General features: G+C 43.6%; 2 protein-coding genes across 2 annotated transcripts in view; one reads left to right on the top strand and one right to left on the bottom strand.

Moving 5' to 3' along the window:
* Positions 1-15066, top strand: part of LOC111977533 (E3 ubiquitin-protein ligase UBR2) — a 44466-nt gene extending 29400 nt beyond the window's left edge. The window contains exons 27-44 of the mRNA XM_070448194.1: positions 80-279; positions 527-620; positions 787-945; positions 2350-2441; positions 2632-2707; positions 2871-3019; positions 4034-4089; positions 4200-4296; positions 4465-4532; positions 5330-5465; positions 5684-5780; positions 5962-6092; positions 7021-7129; positions 7295-7351; positions 9574-9651; positions 11857-12027; positions 12892-12993; positions 13211-15066. Coding sequence (XP_070304295.1) covers positions 80-279; positions 527-620; positions 787-945; positions 2350-2441; positions 2632-2707; positions 2871-3019; positions 4034-4089; positions 4200-4296; positions 4465-4532; positions 5330-5465; positions 5684-5780; positions 5962-6092; positions 7021-7129; positions 7295-7351; positions 9574-9651; positions 11857-12027; positions 12892-12993; positions 13211-13352 — 2014 coding nt within the window. The 3' untranslated portion in view covers positions 13353-15066. The remainder of the gene's footprint in view (positions 1-79; positions 280-526; positions 621-786; positions 946-2349; positions 2442-2631; positions 2708-2870; positions 3020-4033; positions 4090-4199; positions 4297-4464; positions 4533-5329; positions 5466-5683; positions 5781-5961; positions 6093-7020; positions 7130-7294; positions 7352-9573; positions 9652-11856; positions 12028-12891; positions 12994-13210) is intronic.
* Positions 15067-20865: 5799 nt separating this feature from the next.
* Positions 20866-25412, bottom strand: LOC111978489 (peripherin-2). The gene is made up of 3 exons (XM_024008586.2): positions 24615-25412; positions 22828-23074; positions 20866-21206 (listed from the first exon to the last, which is right to left on the bottom strand). The coding sequence occupies exons 1-3, from the start codon at positions 25193-25195 to the stop codon at positions 21000-21002; spliced, it is 1035 nt and encodes a 344-aa protein (XP_023864354.1). The 5' UTR covers positions 25196-25412; the 3' UTR covers positions 20866-20999.
* Between the last annotated feature and the right edge of the window lie 575 nt (positions 25413-25987).

Genomic DNA, 25987 nt, shown 5'->3' with positions numbered 1-25987 from the left:
CACCACCCAATCCCTACTCTACACTCAATCAAGCTCTATAAGCTGTCTCTCACCTGCCCCCCCCCTCTCTCTCCTGCAGCCCCACTTCATCAGATGCAGCCCTGGCGTGTGTGGGCCCCAGGCGGTCACGTCCCAGGGAGAAGAGGCAGGTTGTTACGTGTATCCTGTGCCAGGAGGAGCAGGAGATCAGGGCTGACAGCAAGGCCATGGTGCTGGCTGCCTTCGTCCAGCGCTCCACCGTCATGTCCAAGAACCGCAAGAGACCGCCGCACGACCCCGGTGAGAGAAAGAGACTGGAGGGCACAAAGATGGGTAGAATTTGCCCTTAGGTACAGATCTAGGATCAGCTTACCTTCCCTCAAGTCCTAATCTTAACTATTGGGGGGGGTTAAACTGACCTTAGATCAGTGTCAAGAAGCAACTTCATCCTATCCCCTAGACCACAGATTGAAGGATGTATAGTCTTTGTGTTTTGTCTGTGAATGATATACTAGCATTGCTTGACTTACCTGCTTGTGTTTTCCAGAGCATTACGACCCTCTCTTCATGCACCCTGACCTGTCGTTTGGCACACACACAGGCAGCTGTGGCCACATCATGCACTCTCACTGTTGGCAGAGGTGAGCCAGACTCAGGGTTCTACAGCGCTGGGGCAGGGCAGTATGACACATACAGGGGGTTGTGTTAAATGGAACGTTTGGATCTTGAGGATTCAGTGGGCCTGTGGAGTTGACTGTTGGTTGGGTTTAAAACTCAATAGTTGTCGTCTCCTGTGTGTGTGTGCAGGTATTTTGAGGCGGTGCAGGCCAAGGAGCAGCGGCGTCAACAGCGACTGCGCGTCCACACCAGCTACGATGTGGGGAACGGGGAGTTCCTGTGTCCGCTGTGCGAGTGCCTCAGTAACACTGTCATTCCACTGCTCCCCGGCACCAAGGGCTCCAACAGGTACCCAATCACACTATATCATAATAATATATGCCTTTTAGCAGTCGCTTTTACCCAAAGCGACTTGGTCATGCTGCATACATTTAACTTACGGGTGAACCCTCTATCCTAGCGTTGCAAGCGCCAACTCCGCTACAGAGGACACGCGCGCGTTAATTTGGTGTGCATCTCTCATTGTCTAATTTGGTTTGCTTTCCATTACCTGTGCTCATCTGAAAATGATGGATAAGTGAATGCAGATAGTGAATTCTCAATGGGAATTTGCTTTCACCCGTCCAGTTCCTTCAGATCGGTGCAGATGAAGGGGACGAGAGGAATCCGCTTAAGACTACTGGGATGCAGGAAACCACACTTGACTGGTACAGGGTCACAGTGACCACACACTGATTAGCGGTTGTGACAAGATGAACCCACTCTGGTGCCTCGCCTCTCATTCACCTCCAACCAGTCCATCCCCCCCCAATTAAACCAGTGTAATTCCTTTCAAGAGTTCTGATGTCAACAGTACCACTCCTCTCACGTGAGGTCAAGGCTCACTCGGCACTAACGCTCAGTCGTCACCTCCACAACTACACAGAGGTCATTCAGATCGTTTACACTTTCACATAGAGAACGCTGAGAAAAGGTTTCAAGAGAAAAGACCATGCTAGCAAATGTATGTGTTCGTTCTTTTTATACAATTCAGGTCATTATTGTTAAATAAAATATGTTCTGAATGACTTACCTGGTTAAATAAATATTATTCAAAGAATGGTTCTGATGCATGTACAAAACATTAGGAACACCTGCTCTTTCCATGACGTAGACTGACCAGGTGAATCCAGGTAAAAGCTATGATCCCTTATTAATGTAACTTGTTAAATCCACTTCAATCAGTGTAGATGAAAAAGAGACAGGTTAAAGAAGGATTTTTAAGCCTTGAGACAATTGAGACATGGCTTGGTTATGTGTGCCATTCAGAGGGTGAATGGGCAAGACAAAAGATTGAAGTGCCTTTGAACGGGGTATGGTAGTAGGTGCCAGGCACACTAGTTTGTGTCAAGAACTGCACCGCTGCTGGGTTTTTCACGCTCAACAGTTTACCGTATGTATCAAGGAAGGTCCACCACCCAAAGGACATCTGGCCAACTTGACACAAGTTGTGGGAAGCATTGAGTCCACATGGGCCAGCATCCCAGTGGAACGCTTTCGACACCTTGTAGAGTCCATGCCCACGACCAAAGGGGGTGCAATGCAATAATAAGGTGTTCCTAGCGTTTTGTAAACTCGGTGTATCCCAACAGCCTTGTTATTAGCATGCCAAATGAAGAAGCAATGGCCAGCCCATATTTATATGCTTCTCCAGAAGTGTGACAATGAGTAGGTCAGTCCACTGACCAGTCGCCTTCTCTTTCCTCTCTCCAGTTGTGAGCAGCCTGGTCTTGGTCAGTGGCTAAAGATCAGTGGTCAGCAGATCAAGGCCATGCACTCTGCCCACAGGAAACTCCAGCCCGTCGGTGAGTTCCTTCCCGCGCAGATCATTCTCATCATCGCACCACACATTCATACGTTCAACGTAACACATTAGAGGTCACTGTATATCAGCATTGAGATGAAAGTGTTTCTGAGGTGATATACGACAGAATGTGTCTATGCGTTCACGTTATGTCACTAACCTGTGTGTGTAACCTGTGTGTGTGTGTGTAGGTGTTGACGCTGTTGAAGAGATGGTAGAAGAGGGGTGCTCTGCCCCTGAGAGTTTTAGGATAGACTACACGCCCATGTAAGTGACTGCTCATGACTGACACTGTAACCCATTTTATGGGAAAGATACTTTTTGGGCTCCGGGCAGTTGACAATGTCTTAAAGAGTAAACCAAGACATCTTTGGGTTAGTTCGATTGGCTTCCTCTGATTTTGATGTTGTTCACGTACCCGTCTCTTTAGGAGTCCTTACTCCAGCACCATAAAGGAGATGCTGACGACGTTTGGGACGGCGACCTACAAAGTTGGCCTTAAGGTGCACCCCAACGAGCAGGACCCCCGCGTGCCCATCATGTGCTGGGGCAGCTGTGCCTACACCATCCAGTCTATCGGTAATACACACACAGACAGAAAAAAAAGATGATTGACAAGAATTAGAGAACCAACATAGTTTGACCTTACTAAGGTACGCTAGCGTCCCACCTGGCCAACATCCAGTGAAATTGCAGAGCGCCAAATTCAAAAACAGATATACTCATTATAAAAAGTCATAAAACATACAAGTGTTATACATAGGTTTAAAGATTAACTTCTTGTTAATCCAACCACGGTGTCAGATTTCAAAAAGGCTTTACGGCGAAAGCATACCATGCGATTATCTGAGAACAGCGCCCAGCAGACAAATCATTACAAACAGTAACCAGCCAAGTAGAAGAGTTACACAAGTCAGAAATGGAGAATCACTTACCTCTGATGATCTTCATATGGTTGCGCTCAGAAGACATTCATTTACTCAATAAATGTTCGTTTTGCTTGATAAAGTCTCTCTTTATATCCAAAAACCTCCGTTCTGTTCGCGTTTTCTTCAGTAATCCACAGGCTCAAACGCAGTCACAACAAGCAGACGAAAAATCCAAATAGTATCCGTGAAGTTCGTAGAAACATGTCAAACGATGTTTATAATCATACCTAAGGTTGTTTTTAGCCTAAATAATCGATAATATTTCAACCGGACAATAACGTCGTCAACATAAAAGGTAAACAAGAAAGGCGAGCTCTCGGTCGCGCTCTTGAAAAAGCTGTGACACTGTAGGGTCCAGTCATTCAGACTGGTCTTACTCCCTCATTTGTCAGAATACAAGCCTGAAACAATTTCTAAAGACTGTTGACATCTAGTGGAAGGCATAGGAAGTGCAATTTTAGTCCTAAGTCGATGGATACTGTAAAGGCATTCAATAGAAAACAACAAAAATAAAAAAAATCCTACTTCCTGGATGGATTTTTCTCAGGTTTTCGCCTGCCAAATCAGTTCAATTAATATGTTGCTGAGAATGGTCCACAGATGTCCAAACACAACATTCGTTTCTCTCATTGTGATGTTCAATGTTTCTTCTTTCATTTTGCAGAGCGACTGTTGGTGGACGAGGAGAAGCCTTTATTTGGAAGTTTACCTTGCAGACAGGTAAACGACGACAACCTCTCCTTCTAACCTATGAGTCACTGGACTTCTAGGAAGTAGTGTTATGCGGAGAGGTGCTGAGACATATTTGACACCGGTGTTTGTGTGTGCAGGATGACTGCCTGAGCTCCCTGGCCAGGTTTGGCTCAGCGTGTTGGACTGCAGCCTCTCAGCCCTCCGTGCAGGGCCACTACATCAGACTGGTAGCAGGTAGGACAGACACTGTCGACGGGCACCTGCAGGGCCAATAGGCTGGTCTTTTCAGTGCCTGAATTCAAATTCACATGTTGTGTTAATGTTGTATATGTTGAGGCTTTTTTTTGGTCTAGGCATTTGAGTTGTATAGTTTTATTGATGGGGTGTGTGTGTTTTGTGTAGCATTGATTCCAGACCCCCAGGTGGAGACCTCTCCCTGTATCCTGGACATAGACATGTTGCACCTTCTGGTGAGTCCCCGTCCATCAGACATACAGAACCAGCCAAAAGTTTGGACACACCTACTCATTCAAGGGTTTTTCTTTATTTTTACTTTTTTATATTTTCTACATTGTAGAATAATAGTGAAGACACATGGAATCATGTAGTAACCAAAAAAGTGTTAAACATATCAAAATATATTTTAGATTCTTCAAAGTAGCCACCCTTTGCCTTGATGACAGCTTTGCACACTCATGGCATTATCTCAACCAGCTTCATGGGGTAGTTACCTGGAATGCATTTCAATGAACAGGTGTGCCTTGTTAATTTGCGGAATTTATTTCCTTAATGCGTTTGAGCCAATCAGTTGTGTTGTGACAAGGTATGCGTGGTATACCGAAGATGGCCCTATTTAGTAAAAGACCAAGTCCATATTATGGCGTGTCCTAACTTTTGACTGGTACTATACATGCCAAGTGGTATATCATATCTCTGGCCTCCCAGATCATAAGCGAACCAATTGTTGACTCTGACCATAAAACATTAATAATGTTTACATACTGCTATACTCATTTCATATGTATATACTGTATTTTAGTCAATGCCACTCTGACAATGCTCGTTCTGATATTTATATATTAATTCCATTATTTAATTTTTAGATTTGTGTGTGTCGTTGTAAATTGTTACATATTATTGCACTGTTGGAGCTAGGAACACAAGCATTTCGCTACACCCGCAATAACATCTGCTAAATATGTGTATGTGAGCAATAAAATGTGATTTTTGTGTTTAAGTGTTAAGTCAATACCGATCCCTCTCTCAGGTGAGTGTGGTGCTGTCTTACGGGTCGGTCCATTCCCAGGACTCTTCAGGGCTGAGCGTAGACGCTGTCCAGCTGCACTTCTTCCACCTCATCACTGTGGCTCACATGGTCCAGATGCTGCTCACGTCAGGCCCAGGTAAGGAGAGAGAGCACCCTACACCTGGACAGGGTGCGTGTGTGTGGAAATGTGTCTGCATGCATATTAAAGCTCTCTCAACCCCAGCTAAAATCGTACCTTTTGGATAGTTGAGGAGAGGGTACTTACGAGTCGTCGAAGTTAACCGCTGTCAAACATGAAACGTGTTTGTACGGCGTAGAGAAAGGACCAAACATATACGTTGTGTGTGTCAACAGAGGAGGTGACCATGGAGCAGGAGAGTGGGGGAGCAGAGAGGGAAGAGGAGGAGGACATCTGTGCTCTCTACAACACCCTCAGAACACACCTGGGAAGGTGAGGCGACACTGACTCTGTAGCTATGACACGTTGCCGTGAACCCCCCCCCAGACTACACCCTCGTCTACCCTATCCACCAAGCAGCCAGCTTTTCCCCCAGTATTGTCGCGGTAATGCGCGCGTTGTGCTTGAACCATGCTGTGAGTGATTTTTCTAATGTGTGTGTGTGTGGTGACAGTTCCCTGCCTGAGGTGGGCTCTGGTTGGCACCTGTGGCGTTGCGTGAAGACTGGTATCTTGCCCTACCTGAGAGGAGCTGCACTCTTCTTCCACCACCTTAACGGGGTTCCTACGCCCCCAGAGCTGCATGGTAACTACAACATGGATACGCACACACACAGGGCTGGCACGCTAATTGTATAATCGTGTAACCAATGATTATGGGTGAAGACCGTGAATAAGAGCTGCCATAACCCTTCAATCCTTTCATTTGAAATAATATTTGACGCAATGGCCGTAGTGTAAAAGAATGATAATCTGTCTAGATATCCAACTGTCTCCATTTCCTCCCAACGTACACTCTCCTTCAGAAATGCACTCTCTTTGACGCTGTAGCCAGTATTATCTGTACCAGCTACAGTAGGAATAATTCTCTGGTTTGTAAAGGTGTTAAAAAGATGCTGAAATCTGACCTGAATCACCACTGTCTGCTTGGTGAGTGTGGGACATTTTATAAGCGAAAGTGAATCGTCAATGTTATAAAAACCGAAGTTCGCGAACGTTAAGGGCTCGATTCAATCCATATCGCCGAAGTCCAGCACTATAGCGCGCTTGGAATTTTAAATGTAATTTCCGATTGAGCCGACATGCAGCATTTACCACGAATGCAGTCTCCCTGTGAATGTGGGAACATTGCCTTTAAATTTCAATCGCYCTATTGCACTGAACTTCGGCTGTATGGATTGAATCGAGAGCCAAGTCTGTAGGCGTGACCCAAAGGCATGACCACTGTGTGATAGATTGTTTACTCCGGTTTCTAGGCAACACAACACAAGTGGGCCACTGCTACAGCAGCAGAGAGGAGGGGAGAGAGGAGAGACAATTAGCGCATGCTTTTAATTTAGCAGTTTGAACAGTTATATCGGTGATTGTGGTTATTCCATGATAGGCACAGCCTTACACTTATATTCAAGTGTGTGTATCTCTCTCACACTTTTACACTCTTACTGATCTTTGAACACGTACACTGTACCAAACGCAGCCATGCTGTTGATGTTCACTCTCGGTGTCTCTTCTAGCTCTGTGTCCTGGTCAGTGGGAGGTGCTGTGTGGATACCTCAGTCTGCCCTCCAACCTGCTTCAGCTTTACCACAGTCAGAAGGAGCTACTGGAGCCCTTACTGCACGGGTAAGAGTCTCCTTCGCTCGCGCCAGTAACCTGTCTTTTCTCCTCTTGTATCCTCTGAATGGTTCAGAAGTGCCAGCTGCATGACTGATTGATGTACTGTATGTCATAGTCACACTGATGGGGGAAAGTTTATTTCATTTAGCATCTTGTCCTCCTGTCCTGTAGGTGGTGCTCTCACCCAGGTGTACGACAGACCCTCCAGGGAGGTGGCGTTCTCGTGAGGTCAGTGCTGCTATTTTACTGTGATATGATGGGTTGAAGACTCTGATTACTTAGGTTGGATATTGGTATAATATGTGGTACAGTGTTAATTTTGGCAGCTATTTTCGTTTTAGACTTTATGACTAAAATACATTTGTCATGTCAGACTTATTAGTTTCAGTCGACCAAAACTCTAGACAATTTTAGTGTAGTTTTAGCCAGTCATGTTAGTCGCATATTAGTCAATGCATTTTATTTCATGAAATAAATAATATTTACCTTTTTTACTTCCATCATATGCACATTAAAGGTATTATGGCTAACTTTGCTTCCCCTTGAGGAAGCTAGGTGAATAACCACTCGCCCCCCTCCCCCGCATCCCATTTCCTGGCAACATGGTGGAGATTCGCCCTGGAGTCTTTACTTTTAGTTTTATCCACCAGCTTCAAACAGCTGAAAATATGATATTTTTATTTATTGAATACATTTTACTGCGATTTTAGATTTGAGAGTGTAGAGAATCACTGCACAGTGCTTGTTTTCTCACAAAAACTGAAATTGAGTGAACAGTGTAGAATTTAAGTAACCAGGAAATGGCAGTGATTTCTACATGTTGGACGCCTGCTATTTTCAGTTTATGCTCAAGGAGAAGATCAAAATAAAATGTTATTCTTTACATGCTTTAAAAAAAAAAACAGTGCAGAGAAAGAAAATGGAAAAATAATAGAAAAGTAAAACACGTACAAATAGATACACAATGAGTAACAATAACTTGGCTATATACAAGGAGTACCYGTACCGAGTTGATGTGCAGGGGTACAAGGTAGATATGTTCAAATACTGTAGCCAGGAATAAAGTGGCGGATAGTAAACAGTAGCAGCAGTGTATGTGATGAGTTAGTCTGAGTAGCTATTTGGTTAACTATTTAGGAGGCTTATGGCTTGGGTGTAGAAGCTGTTCAGGGTCCTGTTGGTTACAGATTTGGTACATCGGTACAACTTGCCGTGTGGTAGCAGAGAGAAACGTATGTGACTTGGGTGGCTGGAGTCTTTGAAAATGTTTAGGGCCTTCCTCTGACACCGCCTGCTATAGAGGTCCTCGATAGCAGGGAGCTCGGCCCCAGTGACGTACTGGGACGTCGGCACTACCCAAGCAGTTGCCATACCAAGCGGTGATGCAGCCAGTCAAGATACTCTGTGGTGCAGCTGTATAACTTTTTGAAGATCTGCAGGCCTATGACAAATCTTTTCAGCCTCCCGAGGGAAAAGAGGCGTTGTCGTGCCCTCTTCACGACTGTGTTGGTTTGTTTGGACCCACTACAGCCCCGTCGATGTTAATGGGGGCCTGTTCGGCCTGCCTTTTCCTGTAGTCCACAATCCGCTCGTGGACTGTCCCTCAATGTCTTGCTGATAGTAGTGTTGGAATCGTGCACGGCCACGCAGTCGTGGTTGAACAGGGAGTACAGGATGGGGATATATGCACGCACTCCTGAGGGGCCCCCGTGTTGAGGGTCAGCGTGGCAGATGTGTTGTTGCCTACCCTCACCACCTGGGGGCGTTCCATCAGGAAGTCCAGGATCCAGTTGCAGAGGATTGACCATGCCGTTGATTCCCTTAAAGAGGGGAAAATCTGAGCTTTCCAACATTGCCAGAAATGTTACTTTACTCCTAATATTCAGCGAATACTGTAGCATTCATAGGTCCAATCGGGAAAAAACTGCACGTGTATTTGCGGAACGCGACAAGACATGAGTAAAAGAGCACGTAGGAAAATAGTTGACATGATCAATGCAAAAATAGCCTACATGAAAGTAAGACAGAGTTAACATTGTTCTGCGTATCATATCAAAAGATTGACGAGTGACTGAAGTGACCGCCAGGGAGCTGTGTGGGAGAGCAGATCAGCTCAATCAGACCGCGCACCTGAAAGACGTTACTTATGCCAATGAGAGGATGGCATTAAACATTCTGCAAAGGCATGCATGCTTATGATTGGACAAAACGGATGAATAGGAGCTTCATGTCGAATTGAATGTCCTTAAGTCTCGCAAGGAATTCTCGTAACACATTCATGGCGTCTCGTTAACGGCAGGAAAAATATGTTGACCAATATTTTTCGTCATAGTTATTGTTGACGAAATTAACACTGGTGTGGTCGAGTTTTTTTATTTTTTAGAACTGTACAGAATTTGTTGTTGATAATGTTAAGAGCTCTAGGGCTGACCAATTCTTCCTCTGTTCAGTTTCCCTCGGGAGTCCAACAGCCTGATTGACCTCCCAGATGACTACAGTGCCCTCATAAACCAAGCATCCAGCTTCACGTGAGTGCCCAGCGAACAACTGTCATTGGTGCATCAGAGATGTCATAGCATAGCCTTGCAAAATTACAATCGGGAGCAATTGGATGTCATTGCTCTCCTTCCTGTCCTATGGAAGACCTTTTAGAGTGAATGTCTAATACAGTTGCGGTCAAATATATAGGACCTATAGGACCACTTTTCTTAAATAATTCCCTATTTCTTCTCAAATAAGTTGAAATTGAAAACTGTAGGTCTCCACACCTTATTGGATTTTCAACATTGCAGAACCAATGACATTTTTTATAAACTTAAGTTTACAATTAATCATTTAGAAAATAGACAAATTGCAGGGACAAAATGATTGGCACCCTGGTGCTAGTATTTGGTTGCACAGCCTTTGGCCAAGATAACTGCCGACAAATGCTTCTTGTAGCCATCATTGAGCTTGCTGTACCTTTTTCTACTGGCAATTTGGCCCACTCTTCAGCAGCAAACTGCTCTAAATCATCAGTGTTTGAGGGGTGAAATACAGGCGGGAAATACACGTTTTAAATAGATTGGTCAAAAGAACAGACAACTCTCAACTGTTGTCTGTTCTTTAAACCAATCTATTTAAAACGTGTATTTTTCCCTATATAGACACACCCTATCTGAATCACTTCCATAACCTATGAGAGCTGAGAACAGCAGTTGGTGGAAGGCACCCCTCAAACACTGATGATTTGTTTGAGTTTGGGACAGCCCTAGTAATGTTTAAATACATTGCTGTAATAACTTCATTAAACAGTGTTAGTTTCATCAGCTGTTTTACAACATGATATAAAACACAGCAAAAACAGAATTTTGACTGCATTGGGCCTTTAAGAAATGTGCAAGGGTGCCAATATACACGACATGGGCAAAATGATATGGACATCTGCTCACTGAACCTCCACATTTCAATATCATGAGCATTAATACGGAGTTGGTCCCCCCTTTGCTGCCATAACAGCCTCCACTTTTATGGGAAGGCTTTCCACTAAATGTTGGAACATTGCTGCGGGGATTTGCTTCCATTCAGCCGCGAGCATTAGTGAGGTCGGGCACTGACATTGGGTGATTAGGTCTGGCTCACAGTCGGCATTCCAATTCATCCCAAAGGTGTTTGATGGGGTTGAAGTCAGGGCTCTGTGCAGGCCAGTCAAGTTCTTCCACACTGATCTCGACAAACCATTTCTATATGGACCTCGCTTTGTTCATGGGGGCAGCTCCAGACCATTTTTCCTCCTCCACCAAACTTTACAGTTGGCACTATGCATTGGGGCAGGTAGCGTTCTCCTGGCATCCGACAAACCCAAAATCGTCTGTCGGACTGCCAGATGGTGAATCTGGTCCTCCGGTGGGGCTCAGTTGGCAGAGCATGGCACTTGCAACATCAGGGTTGTGGGTTTGATTCCCATGGGAGACCAGTATGAAAAAATACAAAAATGTATACTCTCACTATTGTAAGTCAAATTTTATTTCACATGCACCGAATACAACAGCTGTAGACCTTACTGTGAAATATTTACTAAATAAACTAAAGTAAACAATAAAATAAAAAGTAACACAATAAATAATATCGAGGCTATATACAGGGGGTACTGGTACTGAGTCAATGTGCGGGGGTACAGATTAGTCAAATGTGTACAGTGACTGGATAAGAGTGTTTCCACCGCTCCAGAGTCCAATGGCGGCGAGCTTTACACCACTCCAACCAACACTTGGCGTTGCGCATGGTGATCTTCGGCTTGTGTGCGGCTGCTCGGCCATGGAAACCCATTTCTTGAAGCTTCCGACAAACAGTTCTCCCGTGCGCTAAAGCACACAGCGGTCCCATTCTGTGAGCTTGTGGCCTACCACTTTGCGGCTGAGCCGTTGTTGCTCCTATACATTTCCACTTCACATTAACGGCGCTTACAGTTGACGGGGGCAGCTCTAGCCGGGCAGACATTTGACTCACTGACTTGTTGGAAAGGTGGCATCCTATGACTGTGCCACGTTGAAAGTCACTGAGCTCTTAAGTATAGGACATTCTATTGCCAATCTTTGTCTATGGAGATTGAATGGCTGTGTGCTCGATTTTATACATCTGTGTGGCTGAAATAGCCGAACCCCTTCAAAATGAGTGGATATCTACATACCTTTTGGCCATGTAGTGTATTTGGCCCCAACTGTGTGTTTATGCTCTCCTCGCTCTCCCCCCAGGTGCCCTAAGTCGGGTGGGGATAAGTCCCGTGCGCCCACCCTGTGCCTGGTGTGTGGTTCCATGCTGTGTTCTCAGAGCTACTGCTGCCAGACAGAGCTAGATGGAGAGGACGTGGGAGCCTGCACCGCGCACACCTTCGCCTGCGGAGCCGGAGTAGGCATCTTCCTCAGGTACAGACCCGTGTGTGTGTGCGCCTGTATACAGTGGGGTCTGGAATTATTGGATGCCTTGATAAAGATGAGCAGAAAAAGACTGTATAAAGTAAATACTACTGAGCTATATTGTATGCCCAAAAAATATATACACGTTATTGTATACTTATACATTTGCTCAGAGAATGAATTTGTTTAACAAGTAATACTAAAAAATACATCTGAAAGATGATTGGATCCCCTGTTTTCAGTACTCTAGCACCCTCTCCTGGCGAGGATAACAACACTGAGCCTTTTTCTACAATGTTTTCTGAGTTAGAGAACACATTGGGAGGGATCTGAGACCATTTCTCCATACAGAATCTTTCCAGATCCTTGATATCCTTTTGTCTGCTCTGTTCAGTTCAAACCACAGGTTTTCAATGGGGTTCAAGTCTGGAGACTGAGATGGCCATAGCAAAATGTAGATTTTGTGGTCAATTAACCATTTCTTTGTGGATTTTGATGTGTGCTTGGGGTTATTGTCTTGCTGGAAGATCCACTTGCGGCCAAGTTTCAGCCTCCTGGCAGAGGAACCAGGTGTTTGGCTAAAATGTCCTGGTACTGGGTAAAGTTCATGATGCCGTTGACCTTAACAAGAGTCCCAGGACCAGTGGAAGCCAAATAGCCCAATCACATCAAAGATCCCCCACCATGTTTTACAGTAGGGTTGAGTGTTTTTCTGCATATTGTTCTTTCGATTGACAAACCCACCATTAGTGTGCGTGGTCAAAGACCTCTATTTTCATTTCACTCCAAGCACAAAGAAATGGTTACTTGACAACAAAGAAACTACAAATTCGTTCAGAGTGTGCAAGTATAATGCTATCCTTTCTGTTACAGAGTGCGAGAGAGCCAGGTTCTGTTCCTGGCTGGTAAAACTAAGGGCTGTTTCTACGCTCCTCCTTACCTGGATGACTATGGAGAGACGGACCAGGGCCTAAGGTGAACAACACTGCACATTCACTCATTACACTACAGCAGTGGTTCTCAAAATGGCTTCTCAAACGGTTGGAACAGACACCAGCGCTCATTAGAATTCCCCAGAAGCAACTTTGAGACCCACTGCTGTAAATGTTATTGATCTCTGCTGAAAGGTGTCCAGTAGTGTGTGTTGCTGTGCTCCGCTGTTTGAAAGCCTTGCATCTCTGTGTTTATCCAGGCGGGGGAACCCATTGCACCTGTGCCGCCAGCGCTACCGCAAGATCCAGAAGCTGTGGCGCCAGCACAGCGTCACAGAGGAAATAGGCCACGCCCAGGAGGCCAACCAGACCCTGGTGGGTATCGACTGGCAGCACCTGTGATGTCATAGGTTACTATAGGTCCCACCCACCAGAGTCGGATACACCCCTTCTCCCAACATGGGGGACTCTGCACATGAGAGAGCAGCAGTATGGTGGACATGGCAACAGAGCCCCACCTCTCTCGCTCCTCCCTCTCTAACCCCTCTGTCGGGGAGTGGATGTATGTTTTTCTCCTTTTCTTTTTGCTGTTTCTCCCTGGAAAGAATGTGTTCCTCTATTTTCTTTCTGATTTAATATAAAATATATATATATTATAAAGCATATAGCTGACACATCGGGCCGCCGGGGTCGGGTGCAACATGAATACTCCAGAGTGTAACTTCTTTATAGGAATGTTATTTAATTTCTGCCTATTCAAATACGATTTAAATTATTTCTAAGGTAGATAGATGGCTGCCGTGTTGGATTGCTTTGATACTAAACATTGAGTAAGCACAAGGTTTTCATCCTTGCTTTTGTCAGCCAGTGACTGCTCATTTCAGAGTTTGGGCCAAAATCTCATCTGATAGGTCTATAGGTGAGGTCAGATTGTGCCCAATTCTGTTTCAATTCCTTTGAATTTAAGTTTGAACTCAAGAGCCGAAAAATCCGAATTGAAAATAAATAGTGCTTTTCAGCTTTGAATTAGAATTTCAATTCAAGTCCTGAAATTGATTGACCCCAACGCGCTATGTGAGAGCCACTGCTGACCCATTGCAGTGTGGGGGTTACATTCTCCCCCCTGCTGCAATCATTGAATACTTTCTCCAGTCTGATGGACACCCAAATACACAGTGCAGTAACACACCAGTGTTTGCGTGTTGTAACTCCCGAGGGCCTGTGTTTTGGTTTTTCAATTTGTCCGTGTGTATGTTGGCGTGCGTGTGAAATCTTTTTGCAGGTTATGTTTATGTGCGTTTTGAATGTGTCCAGACTGTTCGTTGTCAACTATTCGTTTTTTAACACTATATTTAAGGAAACCTGATATGAGCCTTTACCGCAAGGCTGTCTCTTCCTTTTGTGGTAATATGTGGTTGGTTGGAGAGCCATGTATTCTCTTTAACTTTTTATCTGACGTGGATGTTGTGCATTGATGGGGTTTGTTTGTTTGTTTTGGTAATTGTTTTTGTATTGTCATTTTTTGGATCTCTGAGAAGAGTGCAGGAACATATCCCTTTAACCTTTTTTCATGTATGGACTGTGAAGTTGTCATAAGTAGGGCCTGTGGGTTTGCCTGACGACCTGACCTGGAAAACAACTCTGGACCTAGCTTTAGCCTATAAGTAAAGGCCAGAGTTGTGTTTTTGGTCAGGTAGTCCTATCCCTAATCATAAGGTTGTCTCTGGACTGTACCATTACCACACCTACAGAGGGGGCAGCAGTGTGTGACATGACAGGTAGACTGAAATATCATCCTTAAGCTCAGAAACTTAACAGGATAATCACACGCAGGCACTTTAGAGGAACGCGCACACACACACACAAACACACACACACTGCTCTCTGATGCAGGGTCTCCCTGATGCTGGGACCTGACGCTCTATAATTCTTCCTCCTATCACTCCTTTGGCATATTCTCATGGTAACCATCCACACCCCCATTCTTCAACACACTCCCAATATCGAGGCTGCATCATTATTTTCATGTCACAGACTTGTTAATATGTTAATTATTGTATAAATGAGTACATTGTACTATATTGTAAAATGATACCTAATTAAAAAGGAAAAGGAATGCCCGAGTCTTGTCTATTTGTGAGGTGTACTTTGAATTAGTCACTAGATGATGATGGGAGGGCTGGGGGGGGTAATAGATGCGGTAGAGAGATCAATCGAACTCGACCAAAACAATGGAAATGCCTTGGCAACGCTACTCACGCGTTCCCACATGGGGGAAAGTTTCAGAATCTCCTCATTGCCCCCCCCATCAAAATTAGCATACATTTAGGCTATATGTACACACTGTTGAGGTAAAAATTGGGGTATAATGCTGTATGGATGTCAACCCCGATACATGTTCATGTCATCTTCACCAATCAACTGCATTACACTTAAAGACAGCTTCAAGACTTAATCAAGTAGCACCACTGATTTCTAGATGGCTACACGTAAACTCACTCACTTGTACATCGCCTTGGTCCGTACAATTGACCTTATTTTAGCGCCTCAAAAACGTAATACTTCCAGATCAACTGTAATGTCAATACCATTGTAAAGCACACTTTCTCCCCTTGCCAACAAAATACATGACATGACCTAAACGCTTTTTTCACTCGATCTGTCCAACTTATCACCTTACCTCTAAAATGTAAATAAAACACTATAAAGAGTTTATATAATGTGTCATTACATACCTATTTGAAGGTTTGTGTCGAATTTGAATCGTGTTTTTAGGACGGTGCTAAAGTGATCTTCAGAAGTAAACAGTTTTTTTGAGAGTCGTAATCACTTGCAGTGACGACGCAAAATATGACTAGGTATCCCCCCCATACCCCCGTCACTGTCCATTTCTTGTTTTTAAAGGATGAGAGAAATGCTACACCTGGTGGAGAGAGATTGTAAAACAGAAATAGTAGATTTATGCGTGCTGTACGTTACATGACACGTCACGGTGTAACGGAGGGTCCGTTATTTCAACTTTTCTCCAATACTATAGACCCATTACCATGTCGACCAACGCTTGAATAGAAACGTAGTTCACACCCTCGGTTTTGAAGTCAACACAGTCGCTACAGTCCCATTAGTTTTCTTTGCAGCCTCGTTTGAATGTCGCGGTTGCGCACATTTGTACGGAATGGGGCGAGTTTACGTTAGCTATGCTACCAACTCATACAAACGGGAGTTCACATTTAGCACAACAATTTTAGAACTGAAAAGGACTATTTCAAAATATTATGCAGCGAAAACAGCCAAATATATCCAAATCGGATTTTAGTAACCATGTGTGCCTGTTGGAACACAAATCATGACGGATTTGGCGATTATCCACTTTGTATGTTTGTTTAACAGTTTAATTAAATATAACAACAAATTCTGACTGAGTTGTAAACCAAATAATCAGCAAACACATGTTCTTCCTGGCAAAATCATTAAGACTCACCCTATTGCAAAGTCTAATCACAATACATATAGAATCTCAATATATTGAATCGTGACCTAGCTATGTATCATGATTGATTTGAACATTTTAAATGAGTCTTATCATGAAGTCCCTGCCGATACCCGGTCTTTAAGGGATAGTGCTAGATTTAGGCAAATAAGCCCGTTTCTTACTTTTCCAGAGTCGGATGAACTCATGGAAACCACTTGTATATCTCTACGTGCAGTTTGAAGGTACAGTTTGAAAGTAGTTTTGCGTGCCATTGCTAACTAGCGTAGCGCAATGACGAAGGCTAGACTATGGTATGCTAGCACCATGCTACCAGGCATGGTGCTAATGCTAGTTAGCAACTTCCTTCAAATTCCCACGGAGACATACAAATGGTATCCATGAGTTCATCTGACTCTGGGTAAGTAGAACAAAATCTCGCACTAACCCTTTAATGCAAAGACCCCTGCTGGGCTTTGTGTGTGTGTGTGACCTTGAGTGACCTTGTGTGATATTAATATCACTATTGCTGTGAGCAGCACTTGTGCCCATCTCCGATCTGTCAGGGCCTCCCAGTATAACCACCATGGAAACCGTCCAGGATAATTAAGTGGATTAGGCTCCCAAGGCCCAGTTGGAGAATAAAGCTGCTGGTGTAATGAGAACAGTTAACCAGTTAACCAGCGGTTAACCAGGATTACAGCAACGCTGAGGTTAGAAACATTCAAGGTGAGGTGAGATATTTTTGGAAGCTTCTTTGAAACATTCCCAGACTCAAACTTGATTTTTTTAGGGAAGTCACAGAGTAGTATTTTAGTGCTGCATTCCTATTCTTATTAATAGGTAATAAATATTTTTATTTAATACATTTTCAATTAGAATTTCTCCCTTGGATAATTCCCAGCCACAAGCCTGGGGACAAGGTTAAAACTAACCCAAACCTCTTCAGTATTTAAATGTGCATCACTACGTTTCCTAGCATCAGTCATTAGATCTAACGTTCTGGCACAGATATCCAGGCCTTCTGAGGATTGGAGAGGAATTGGGTAGTATTCTGCTGGAGAGAGGCTGGCCCGCCCCATCCGGTCAAAGATGCTTTGGGCATCTCTCTGCGTCAGAGGCACCTGTCCTTGCAATCACCTGACGGGGCTAAGCTGCACATCAAAGCCTCTTACTGCTCTTATCTCCTCAGCAGCTGTTTATGTGCTTTAGGTCCTTTAAACTATATTCCAGAGGACAGATGTCCCATTTACCCCCCACTACCACTCTCACGTATACAACTATATTTACTGTTCTTGCTCAACTGAACCTAACCCTCAGGTAAGGATACCTCCTTTTATGGTTTAGTTGGACATATCAGGGGACACATTAAAAAGGGTATAGGTAAGCCTAAGTATCCTTTAAATTGTCTTTGCTAGATATACCTCAACCCTTTGACATGTATTATCCAACACTTACTCTTATTAAACCTTTATTTAACCTGGAAGACCAATTAGTCAGAAGACCTCTTTCTCAATTGAGACTTGATAACTAGAGACAACTTATCTCTTCTGAGGGTGGCACAGTTAAAGTGATTTTAGTCACTTCTTTGTCCTGTAACTGAGGATTGGATCCCTGCTGAGTGGGAACCACACGTTACTGCTGATCCCATCAGGGAAAGCTGGGCTCCTACTGGGTTCTTTACACGTACGCCTCATCTCCCTCATCAACCGTGAACCTCCGGTTCTCCTTAATTGACGTTTTTCATCATTTGGATATGGTACTACCCTACCGCAACCAACATGTATCAAGAGCATGTCACTTAAGTGAAGTTAGCAAAAAGTGAGAGAATGAGGGGAGAAATGTAAAGCATAGGCAGCATGGCCATGGTGAATAAAGAGTTTAAAAATACTGTATGAATGTGAGTACATATGTCTGTGACAGGACATTTTTAAGTGTGCAGTATCATTTTAGAAATGACTCATGTCAGACTAAACCTTATGGACAAAACAGACAATCCGACTCTTGTTCTCTTTACATATTTTTATTTGACACAATATCTCAAAATCCAAATTTACAGAAAAGATGAACTCTCAATATTACAAAGGAAGAAAATCGTGATCACACAGAAAGTAAAAATATGACAACTGTTAAGACTTTTTGTATCCACTGCAAACTGACCAGCATCGCTATCTGCCCATAAAGGGTATGCTGATTTAAACTGCCAATCTGATCATTGTTAACTCTTAAAAAAGTACACAACCTTCTTATACGTGCTCCCAGCACCTCATCTGGGCACTCAGTCCACTGTAGCCCCTCAAAGGACTACAAAATCAGAGTTTCATCTGCCTCGTACATCAAGCAGACATATAACCCGATAGCAACACTGATACATAACCGATAAATGTTCAAATGTGTGTTGTATAGATGTAAATGCATGTGGCGCTGCTCTGCAGGGACCTGTATGGGGACACTACAGTGCCCGGGTTTATGTGTTCCCCCCTCTTCTTCTGATACGTGCTCCCAGCACCTCATCTGGGCACTCAGTCCAGCTGTAAGCGCCCTCAACAGGACTACACAAATCTGAGTTTAATCTGCCTTTAATCAGTGTGAGAGGGGCTGGGAGGGACAGCCGGACACCGGATTCCGCAGCTGCCCGATTTAAGCTGCGTGAGGGAACGTACGTGACCGATTGACCGGGGTGGCATTAGGCATTGATAATGTGTTTTTTGGATTACAAAATTCAGTTAAATTGAGCAGACTAAGAACAGTTTTGGATTACTTGACTAAAATACATATCTTTTGTGTAGCTATCGTGTTGCTGTCCACTTAACACAAGTTGTGGGAGTGTAAAGGACATGGGGGTAAAACTATTAGACATGAGGATAGATCAACTATGTTAGGCTTGATTGTTTCAGGGTAGGTCCATCATTTTTCATGGAGAGGATTCGGGGAGGGAAGGGAGATTTCATTATTTCATTATATTTTCGAGATATTCACAAGCCCAAATTCATGTATGTTTTGACAACCCAAATATATTTTTCATTATTTTTCTTTAAAAAATATACTCTGATTAACATATATACAGAATTATTATGGACAGGATATACAGTTGAAGTTGGAAGTTTACATACACTTAGGTTGGAGTCAATAAAACTAGTTTTTAAAAACCACTCCACAAATTTCTTGTTAACAAACTATAGTTTTGGCAAGTCGGTGAGGACATTACTTTGTGCATGACACAAGTAATTTTTCCAACAATTGTTTACAGACAGATTATTTCACTTATAATTCACTGTATCACAATTCCAATGGTCAGAAGTTTACATACACTAGTTGACTGTGCCTTTAACAGCTTGGAAAATTCCAGAAAATAATGTCATGGCTTTAGAAGCTTCTGATAGGCTAATTGACATCATTGGATGTATTTCAAGGCCTACTTCAAACTCAGTACCTCTTTAATTAACATCATGGGAAATCAAAAGAAATCAGCCAAGACCTCAGAAAGAAAATTGTAGACCTCCACAAGTCTGTTTCATCCTTGGGAGCAATTTCAAACGTCTGAAGGTACCACGTTCATCTGTACAAAAATAGTATGCAAGTATAAACACCATGGGACCACGCAGCCGTCATACCGCTCAGGAAGGAGATGTGTTCCGTCTCCTAGAGATTAACGTACTTTGGTGCGGAAAGTGCAAATCAATCCCAGAACAACAGCAAAGGACCTTGTGAAGATGCTGGAGGAAACAGGTACAAAAGTATCTATATCCAAGTAAAACGAGTCCTATATCGACATAACCTGAAAGGCCACTCGGCAAGGAAGAGCCACTGCTCCAAACCGCCATAAAAAGCCAGACTACAGTTTGCAACTGCACATGGGACAAAGATCTTTACAATGACCCAAGCATACTTCCAAAGTTGTGGCAAAATGGCTTAGACAACAAAGTCAAGCTATTGGAGTGGCCATTACAAAGCCCTGACCTCAATCCCATAGAAAATGTGTGGGCAGAACTGAAAAAGTGTGTGTGAGCAAGGAGGCCTACAAACCTGACTCAGTTACACCAGCTCTGTCAGGAGGAATGGGCCAAAATTCACCCAACTTATTGTGGGAAGCTTCTGGAAGGCTACCCGAAACATTTGACCCAAGTTAAACAATTTAAAGGCAATGCTACCAAATACTAATTGAGTGTATGTAAACTTCTGACCCACTGGGAAAGAAATAAAAGCTGAAATAAATCATTCTCTCTGCTATTATTCTGACATTTTACACTCTTAAATTAAAGTGGTGATCCTAACTTACCTAAGAGAGGGATATATATTTATTTTTTTACGTACACCTTAGCCAAATTACTAGTATTTGGCTAAGGTGTATGTAAACTTCCGACGTCATCTGTACATTCACATTTTTGAGTTTGGTTCTCCCTTAATGTGAGGAGTTGGTTTAGTTGTTCACTTTTCATAGGGTGTGTGCATGTGTCCATTGATCTGCCTGTGTGTGTATGTTTGAATATGTTTGTTGTTTCACTGAGAAGATGTCTCTCCTCTCACTCCTTCTATTTCTCTTTGAGCTCCCGTCGATAGTCCCTTTGGGTGAGACCCTTTCAACTCACAGTGGCCACCCCCTCCTCAACCTCCCCCACATGGTTCCCTGCACCGACCAGGCCCTTGATCTTTGCTATGACGTCTGCCACCGTCTCCTTCACACTCTTCTCCAGGAGCCAGCCCTCGCTCTCACTCTCCGGGTTCTCTGGATCGGCCATAGTCTCCAGAGAAGTGGTCAGGTACTGTAAGCCCACCATCACTCCTGCCTGAGGACCAGACAAACAAGATATGTACGTCACTGACAGAGCCTTTACACTGACACGCTGTAGTTATCAAACAATCTATATGGCCTCTGAACCACCAGAGATCTCTGGTACCCGTTCTTGTTTAGATGTAGAAAACACTGATTCCAAATGTATTAATCACTGATCTAAATCCCCAAAATATATATAGTCACTAAGGCTTTCCACCGGGCACAGATGTCAGATCAACGTCTAGTTTTGATTTACATTTGTTTGAGTTGTCAACTATCGTGAATTCAACGTGAAATCAACAAAACATGTCACCATGTTATTGGATTTAGGTGAAAAGTTGGATGAAAAGCAGACCACATTCTCTTACGTTGATGACTTTTTGCAAATCCAATCAGTTTTCCACGTTGATTCAATGTGATCACATAGATTTTTGTTGTTGAAGTGACATTGAAACAATATTCTCCTCCAGTGGGTTGGGTTTTAGATCAAATCTCCCATTGGACATCAATTGGACATCAATGAATTGACACAGATCTCAGATTTGGATTTGGCACAAAATGACAATTTAGTGTTGTTGTTTTGACCCAGATAGCAAACCTATTAGTGCTTCGAGGAAGGCTACCTGTTGGTCTCTGCTCTGCCCAGATTAACCCCTCTAACCCTGATCCTCCCTCACCGCGTATACCACACCCACACAGTGGTGTAAAAATACTTTAAAGTACTACTTAAGTACTTTTTTTGGGTGTCTGTACTTTACTATTTATATTTTTTACAATTTTTGCTTTTACTTCACTACATTCCTAAAGATAACAATGTACTTTTTGCTCCATACATTTTCCCTGACACCCAAAAGAACTCTTTACTATTTGAATGCTTAGCAGGACAGGAAAATGGTCCAATTCACACACACCAGGAGAACATCCCTGGCCCTGGCCATCTCTACTGCCTCTGATCTGGCAGACTCACTAAACAAAAATTAGTGTTGGCCTGTGCCCCTGGCTAATTTGCTTAATATATGGAATTTGAAATTATTTATACTTTTACTTTTGATACTGAAGTATATTTGAGCAATTACATGTACTTTTGATACTTAAGACTGGGCAGATAGATCAGACACTAGAGGTCTACTTTTGGCAAGTCATTTATATGAAAGTCAAGTGAGTGCTAAGACCAACTATGTAATGGCGTGTTTTAGTGCCTGCTTGTAAGAAGGACAACGTTATGGTGACAGTTAGGCTTGGTGTGTGCCACATGTTCTCCTAAAGTCAAAATATATTCAGGAGGGTTGGTATGTGTGCCCACTGAACTGGTCAGCTGTGGCCAACTTGGACCAGCTGGACTTCTACTAATACTCACTGAGCTAGATAGTTAGAAATGGCCACCTTCTAATATATGGCCATTAATGGGAAACCGATGGACAGTCTTAAATTGTTAGATTTTTTTTTATCCTCTTCTCCACACCACTGGGCCTAGTCCTGCTCTACTACTTACCCACATGTGCCTTTAAGACTGTAATTTAATCAAATCAGCTAATCAATTAGTTTGCGTGTGATCATTAGCATATGTCGCCAGCTACCCTCTGAAGTGAAGGACATGGCCCCCCCAGCCATTTCCCTATTCTTCTCTTTCTCACCTCCAGTATGATGTACAGTAGCATCAGGCCCCCGATGCTGTTCATCATGCCTCCGTAGTAGGCGACCAGGGACTCGCGGCAGCCCCGGGTCCAGATGTTGAGCTCCTCGGTGTGGTGGTCGTAGTCATAGTGGGCTGAGTTGTTGGTCAGTTGGTGCTGGATGCAGGGTCTGGGGGAGCCGGGGTTGCAGCAGCTGAACGGTACACTCTCCATCAGAAACTTCCCCTCCACGTTGCTCAGGACACGGCTGTGGAGAGGCCAAGAGAGACACGTCAGACCCGTCACAAGTCATGTCAGCCATGTCACACACACGGCATGTCATCCACGTGACAAGTTTACGTCAGTCCCATAACACAGACATGTGAAAGCATTGAAATGAGGCAACAGCTCACGTGTCAAGTGTCAGTTAAGACTAACTGCATGACTAAATGATCAATCAGCTTTATCGTATAGAGAGGCCTTGGCTGACAGGAGAAAAGTTGGGATTTCTTCAGGCTAATGTTGACAGGTGAAGAGTTTCAACCTGGTTCATGAGGATCCTCTTGATGGGATCATTCGTGAGTGAGAGAGACAGCAGGCATCTCTTCAGTAAGTCAACATATGAACACYCATGCCTAATGCACACAGTCAAGTATACTGTACATGCACACACATATACATATGTAAATGAACTCTAATGCATTTAAACATGCACACCGTTACACGTGTGCTATTCACACATTACCACCCACTTCCAAACATATTCCTGAATTACTTTCTAAATGTCCAAATCATCCATCCTAAATATTCTGAAATTGATTGTGTAGTTACTTATAGATGATTTGGACATAAAGCATGAAAATGCTACTATAGGTAGCATTGACTTGCATTGGATTTGTGCCAAGAATACCTACAAGTTAACACTTGAAACAGTGGCCAGGTAAACAAAAGCAGAGCATGAATTGCTGTCACCCCTTATCCATAGAATGCTGACAGGGTAAGGAAACCAATGTGTCATTTTGTCATTTGGGTGAACTATCCCTTTAATCAATGTCTTCAAATCAGAATCTAAATTGACTAAATATAGTATCAGTTGCCACCAAGGCACAATATTGGGGAGAGAGGGGGGTAGTGTGTTTCTGTTAAGTGTCAGAGTCTATTGGTGACAGTTAACTGCCGTCTTGTTATGATTTAGGGGGACAGTAAGCTCTGAAGGACGTGGAATTTAGATCCAGGGAGATTATCTACTTATCAGAACCTGGCACATGAGCCTGACTCCACTTACACTGGCATCCCACTAAGACTTCTTTAATTCTCTCTACATTTATCCTGCCCTGACCCCCTTTAAGGTATACCCCTAATTAAACTATTTGTTTTGTATGTTTTACATTAACTAAGTTGTCACTACCATACACTAGCAACAGCAAGTGCTACCTTGTTTCATTTGCTATCCCCAGCTTCCTGCACAAGAACACAAGAGACCATATGAGTAAAGATGGAGACTATGGTCAGGAGTGAGAAAAAACTCCTATGTAGCAGCAATGTTGCATAAGACTTGGCATGAATTAACCAGTAGCTTTTTCCTAAAATAGCCTTTCTGTCAATCGAAAGACTGAAGGAATCTTTCGAGGCCAAGGAGCTTTTGGTGGAAAGACAGATTTCTTGGTTCTAGCTGACGCCCAGACACACTGTCAACAAGTCATTTGCCTACTTTTACTTTACAGGCAATTTTTGGGCCTATCTTGGCCTTCTGGGTACCATGATCCACCCAACATTGCTTTCTATCAGCTACTGATTTCAGTACTCACTCTTTGACTTCATCGTTGCTGAAGTCCAGATAGCGGTTGCTGATCCACTGGACCTCAAACCAATCCCTATAGTTGTTGTTGCCACAGCAGCGGAACTCAATCTGGGTCATGTCCAGCGTCCTCTTCATGAAGCAGCGTCCAGGTGTGTCCGTATCCTTGTAGTATTTTATCCCATTCTTCAGACCCTCAGCCAGGGAAAAGTACAACTGGAACTGCATGCAGAAGCACAGCAGAGCTGTTAAGAACAGGAGAATGTTGAAACCGAAGCAGCCCATCAGGTAGCCCTTGACCATGGGCTTCCACTTGGCGAACTTCAAAGCATCCAGAGAGTCGTGGCACACCTTGCCGCCAAAAACGTTTACCCCGCAAGCAGCTAGGCCAACTAGAATCAACAGGTTGGGCACAAAATGGCTCTCGTTGTTGTCCATCATCTCACTCCTCTTCCGGAGCTCGATCTTAAAGAACAGCCCCAGACTGAAGACCAGAATGCCGGTCATCACTGCTAGCCAGTACATGAGCCACAGGCCCTGGGCAAGCTTCACCCGCTTCGGCAAGTCAAACTTTACCTTCATCAACACCATGCTTACCTCAGAGTGTATATTATTCCCAAATCAAAACTTGGATAAAAAAAATATATACAAAATAGTAAAAACTAGTTTTTTCAATGTTATTTCTTCAGTAACAGTTAAGACCTCAGTTGACCTTAGGCAACAATGTTCCCGGGGAGAGTTTTAGTTGGAAAATTGTAATCTGTTCCAGAAAGGAGCTGCAGAATGTGTTTTGGCAAGGGTTCCCCTCTTCATATCCATTCTGACCAACCTCAAATCAGGAAAGTCCATAGTGCTGGGTGGACAGAGGAGTCTGCCACCAAAAATGATAAAACAAATATTCACATAAAATCCCCCAAAATGACAGGATAGCGGGCTACACAGCTATTCCAGGTGGATCCTTTTCCTGCAAAAGGAGGTAGCCAGGTGAGTAGCAGAGTGATCAAGCCACAAAGTTGCAGTACGTCATCCTAAACCCTGCTAATCAGCCCTGATCCCATTTGTAGCAGATGAGCCTTGGGCTTTAATCTCTTGTCTTACCATGTAATTGATTTGTTGCTTAAGCGTCAGCTTCCTCCATTACCTGCGCTGGGCTGCACTGGGATGGGGAGACCTTGGAGTCTTGTGGCTGCAGGAACGTCCACCTCTTCAAGTGTGAACCATCTAGTGACAGCGCGAGTGGTGTTCTAAGAGTAAGACTCTACTGGCTCAGGTGTTTGCCAAAATAACTACCGGTACCTAATAGACCAATATAGGTACAGTATACACTGAGTGTACAAAACATTTCCATGACATAGACTGACCAGGTGAATCCAGTTGAAAGCT

Source organism: Salvelinus sp. IW2-2015, linkage group LG18 (assembly GCF_002910315.2).
Source record: "Salvelinus sp. IW2-2015 linkage group LG18, ASM291031v2, whole genome shotgun sequence".
Taxonomy (NCBI): domain Eukaryota; kingdom Metazoa; phylum Chordata; class Actinopteri; order Salmoniformes; family Salmonidae; genus Salvelinus; species Salvelinus sp. IW2-2015.
This window is presented reverse-complemented; position numbering and strand designations above follow the sequence as displayed.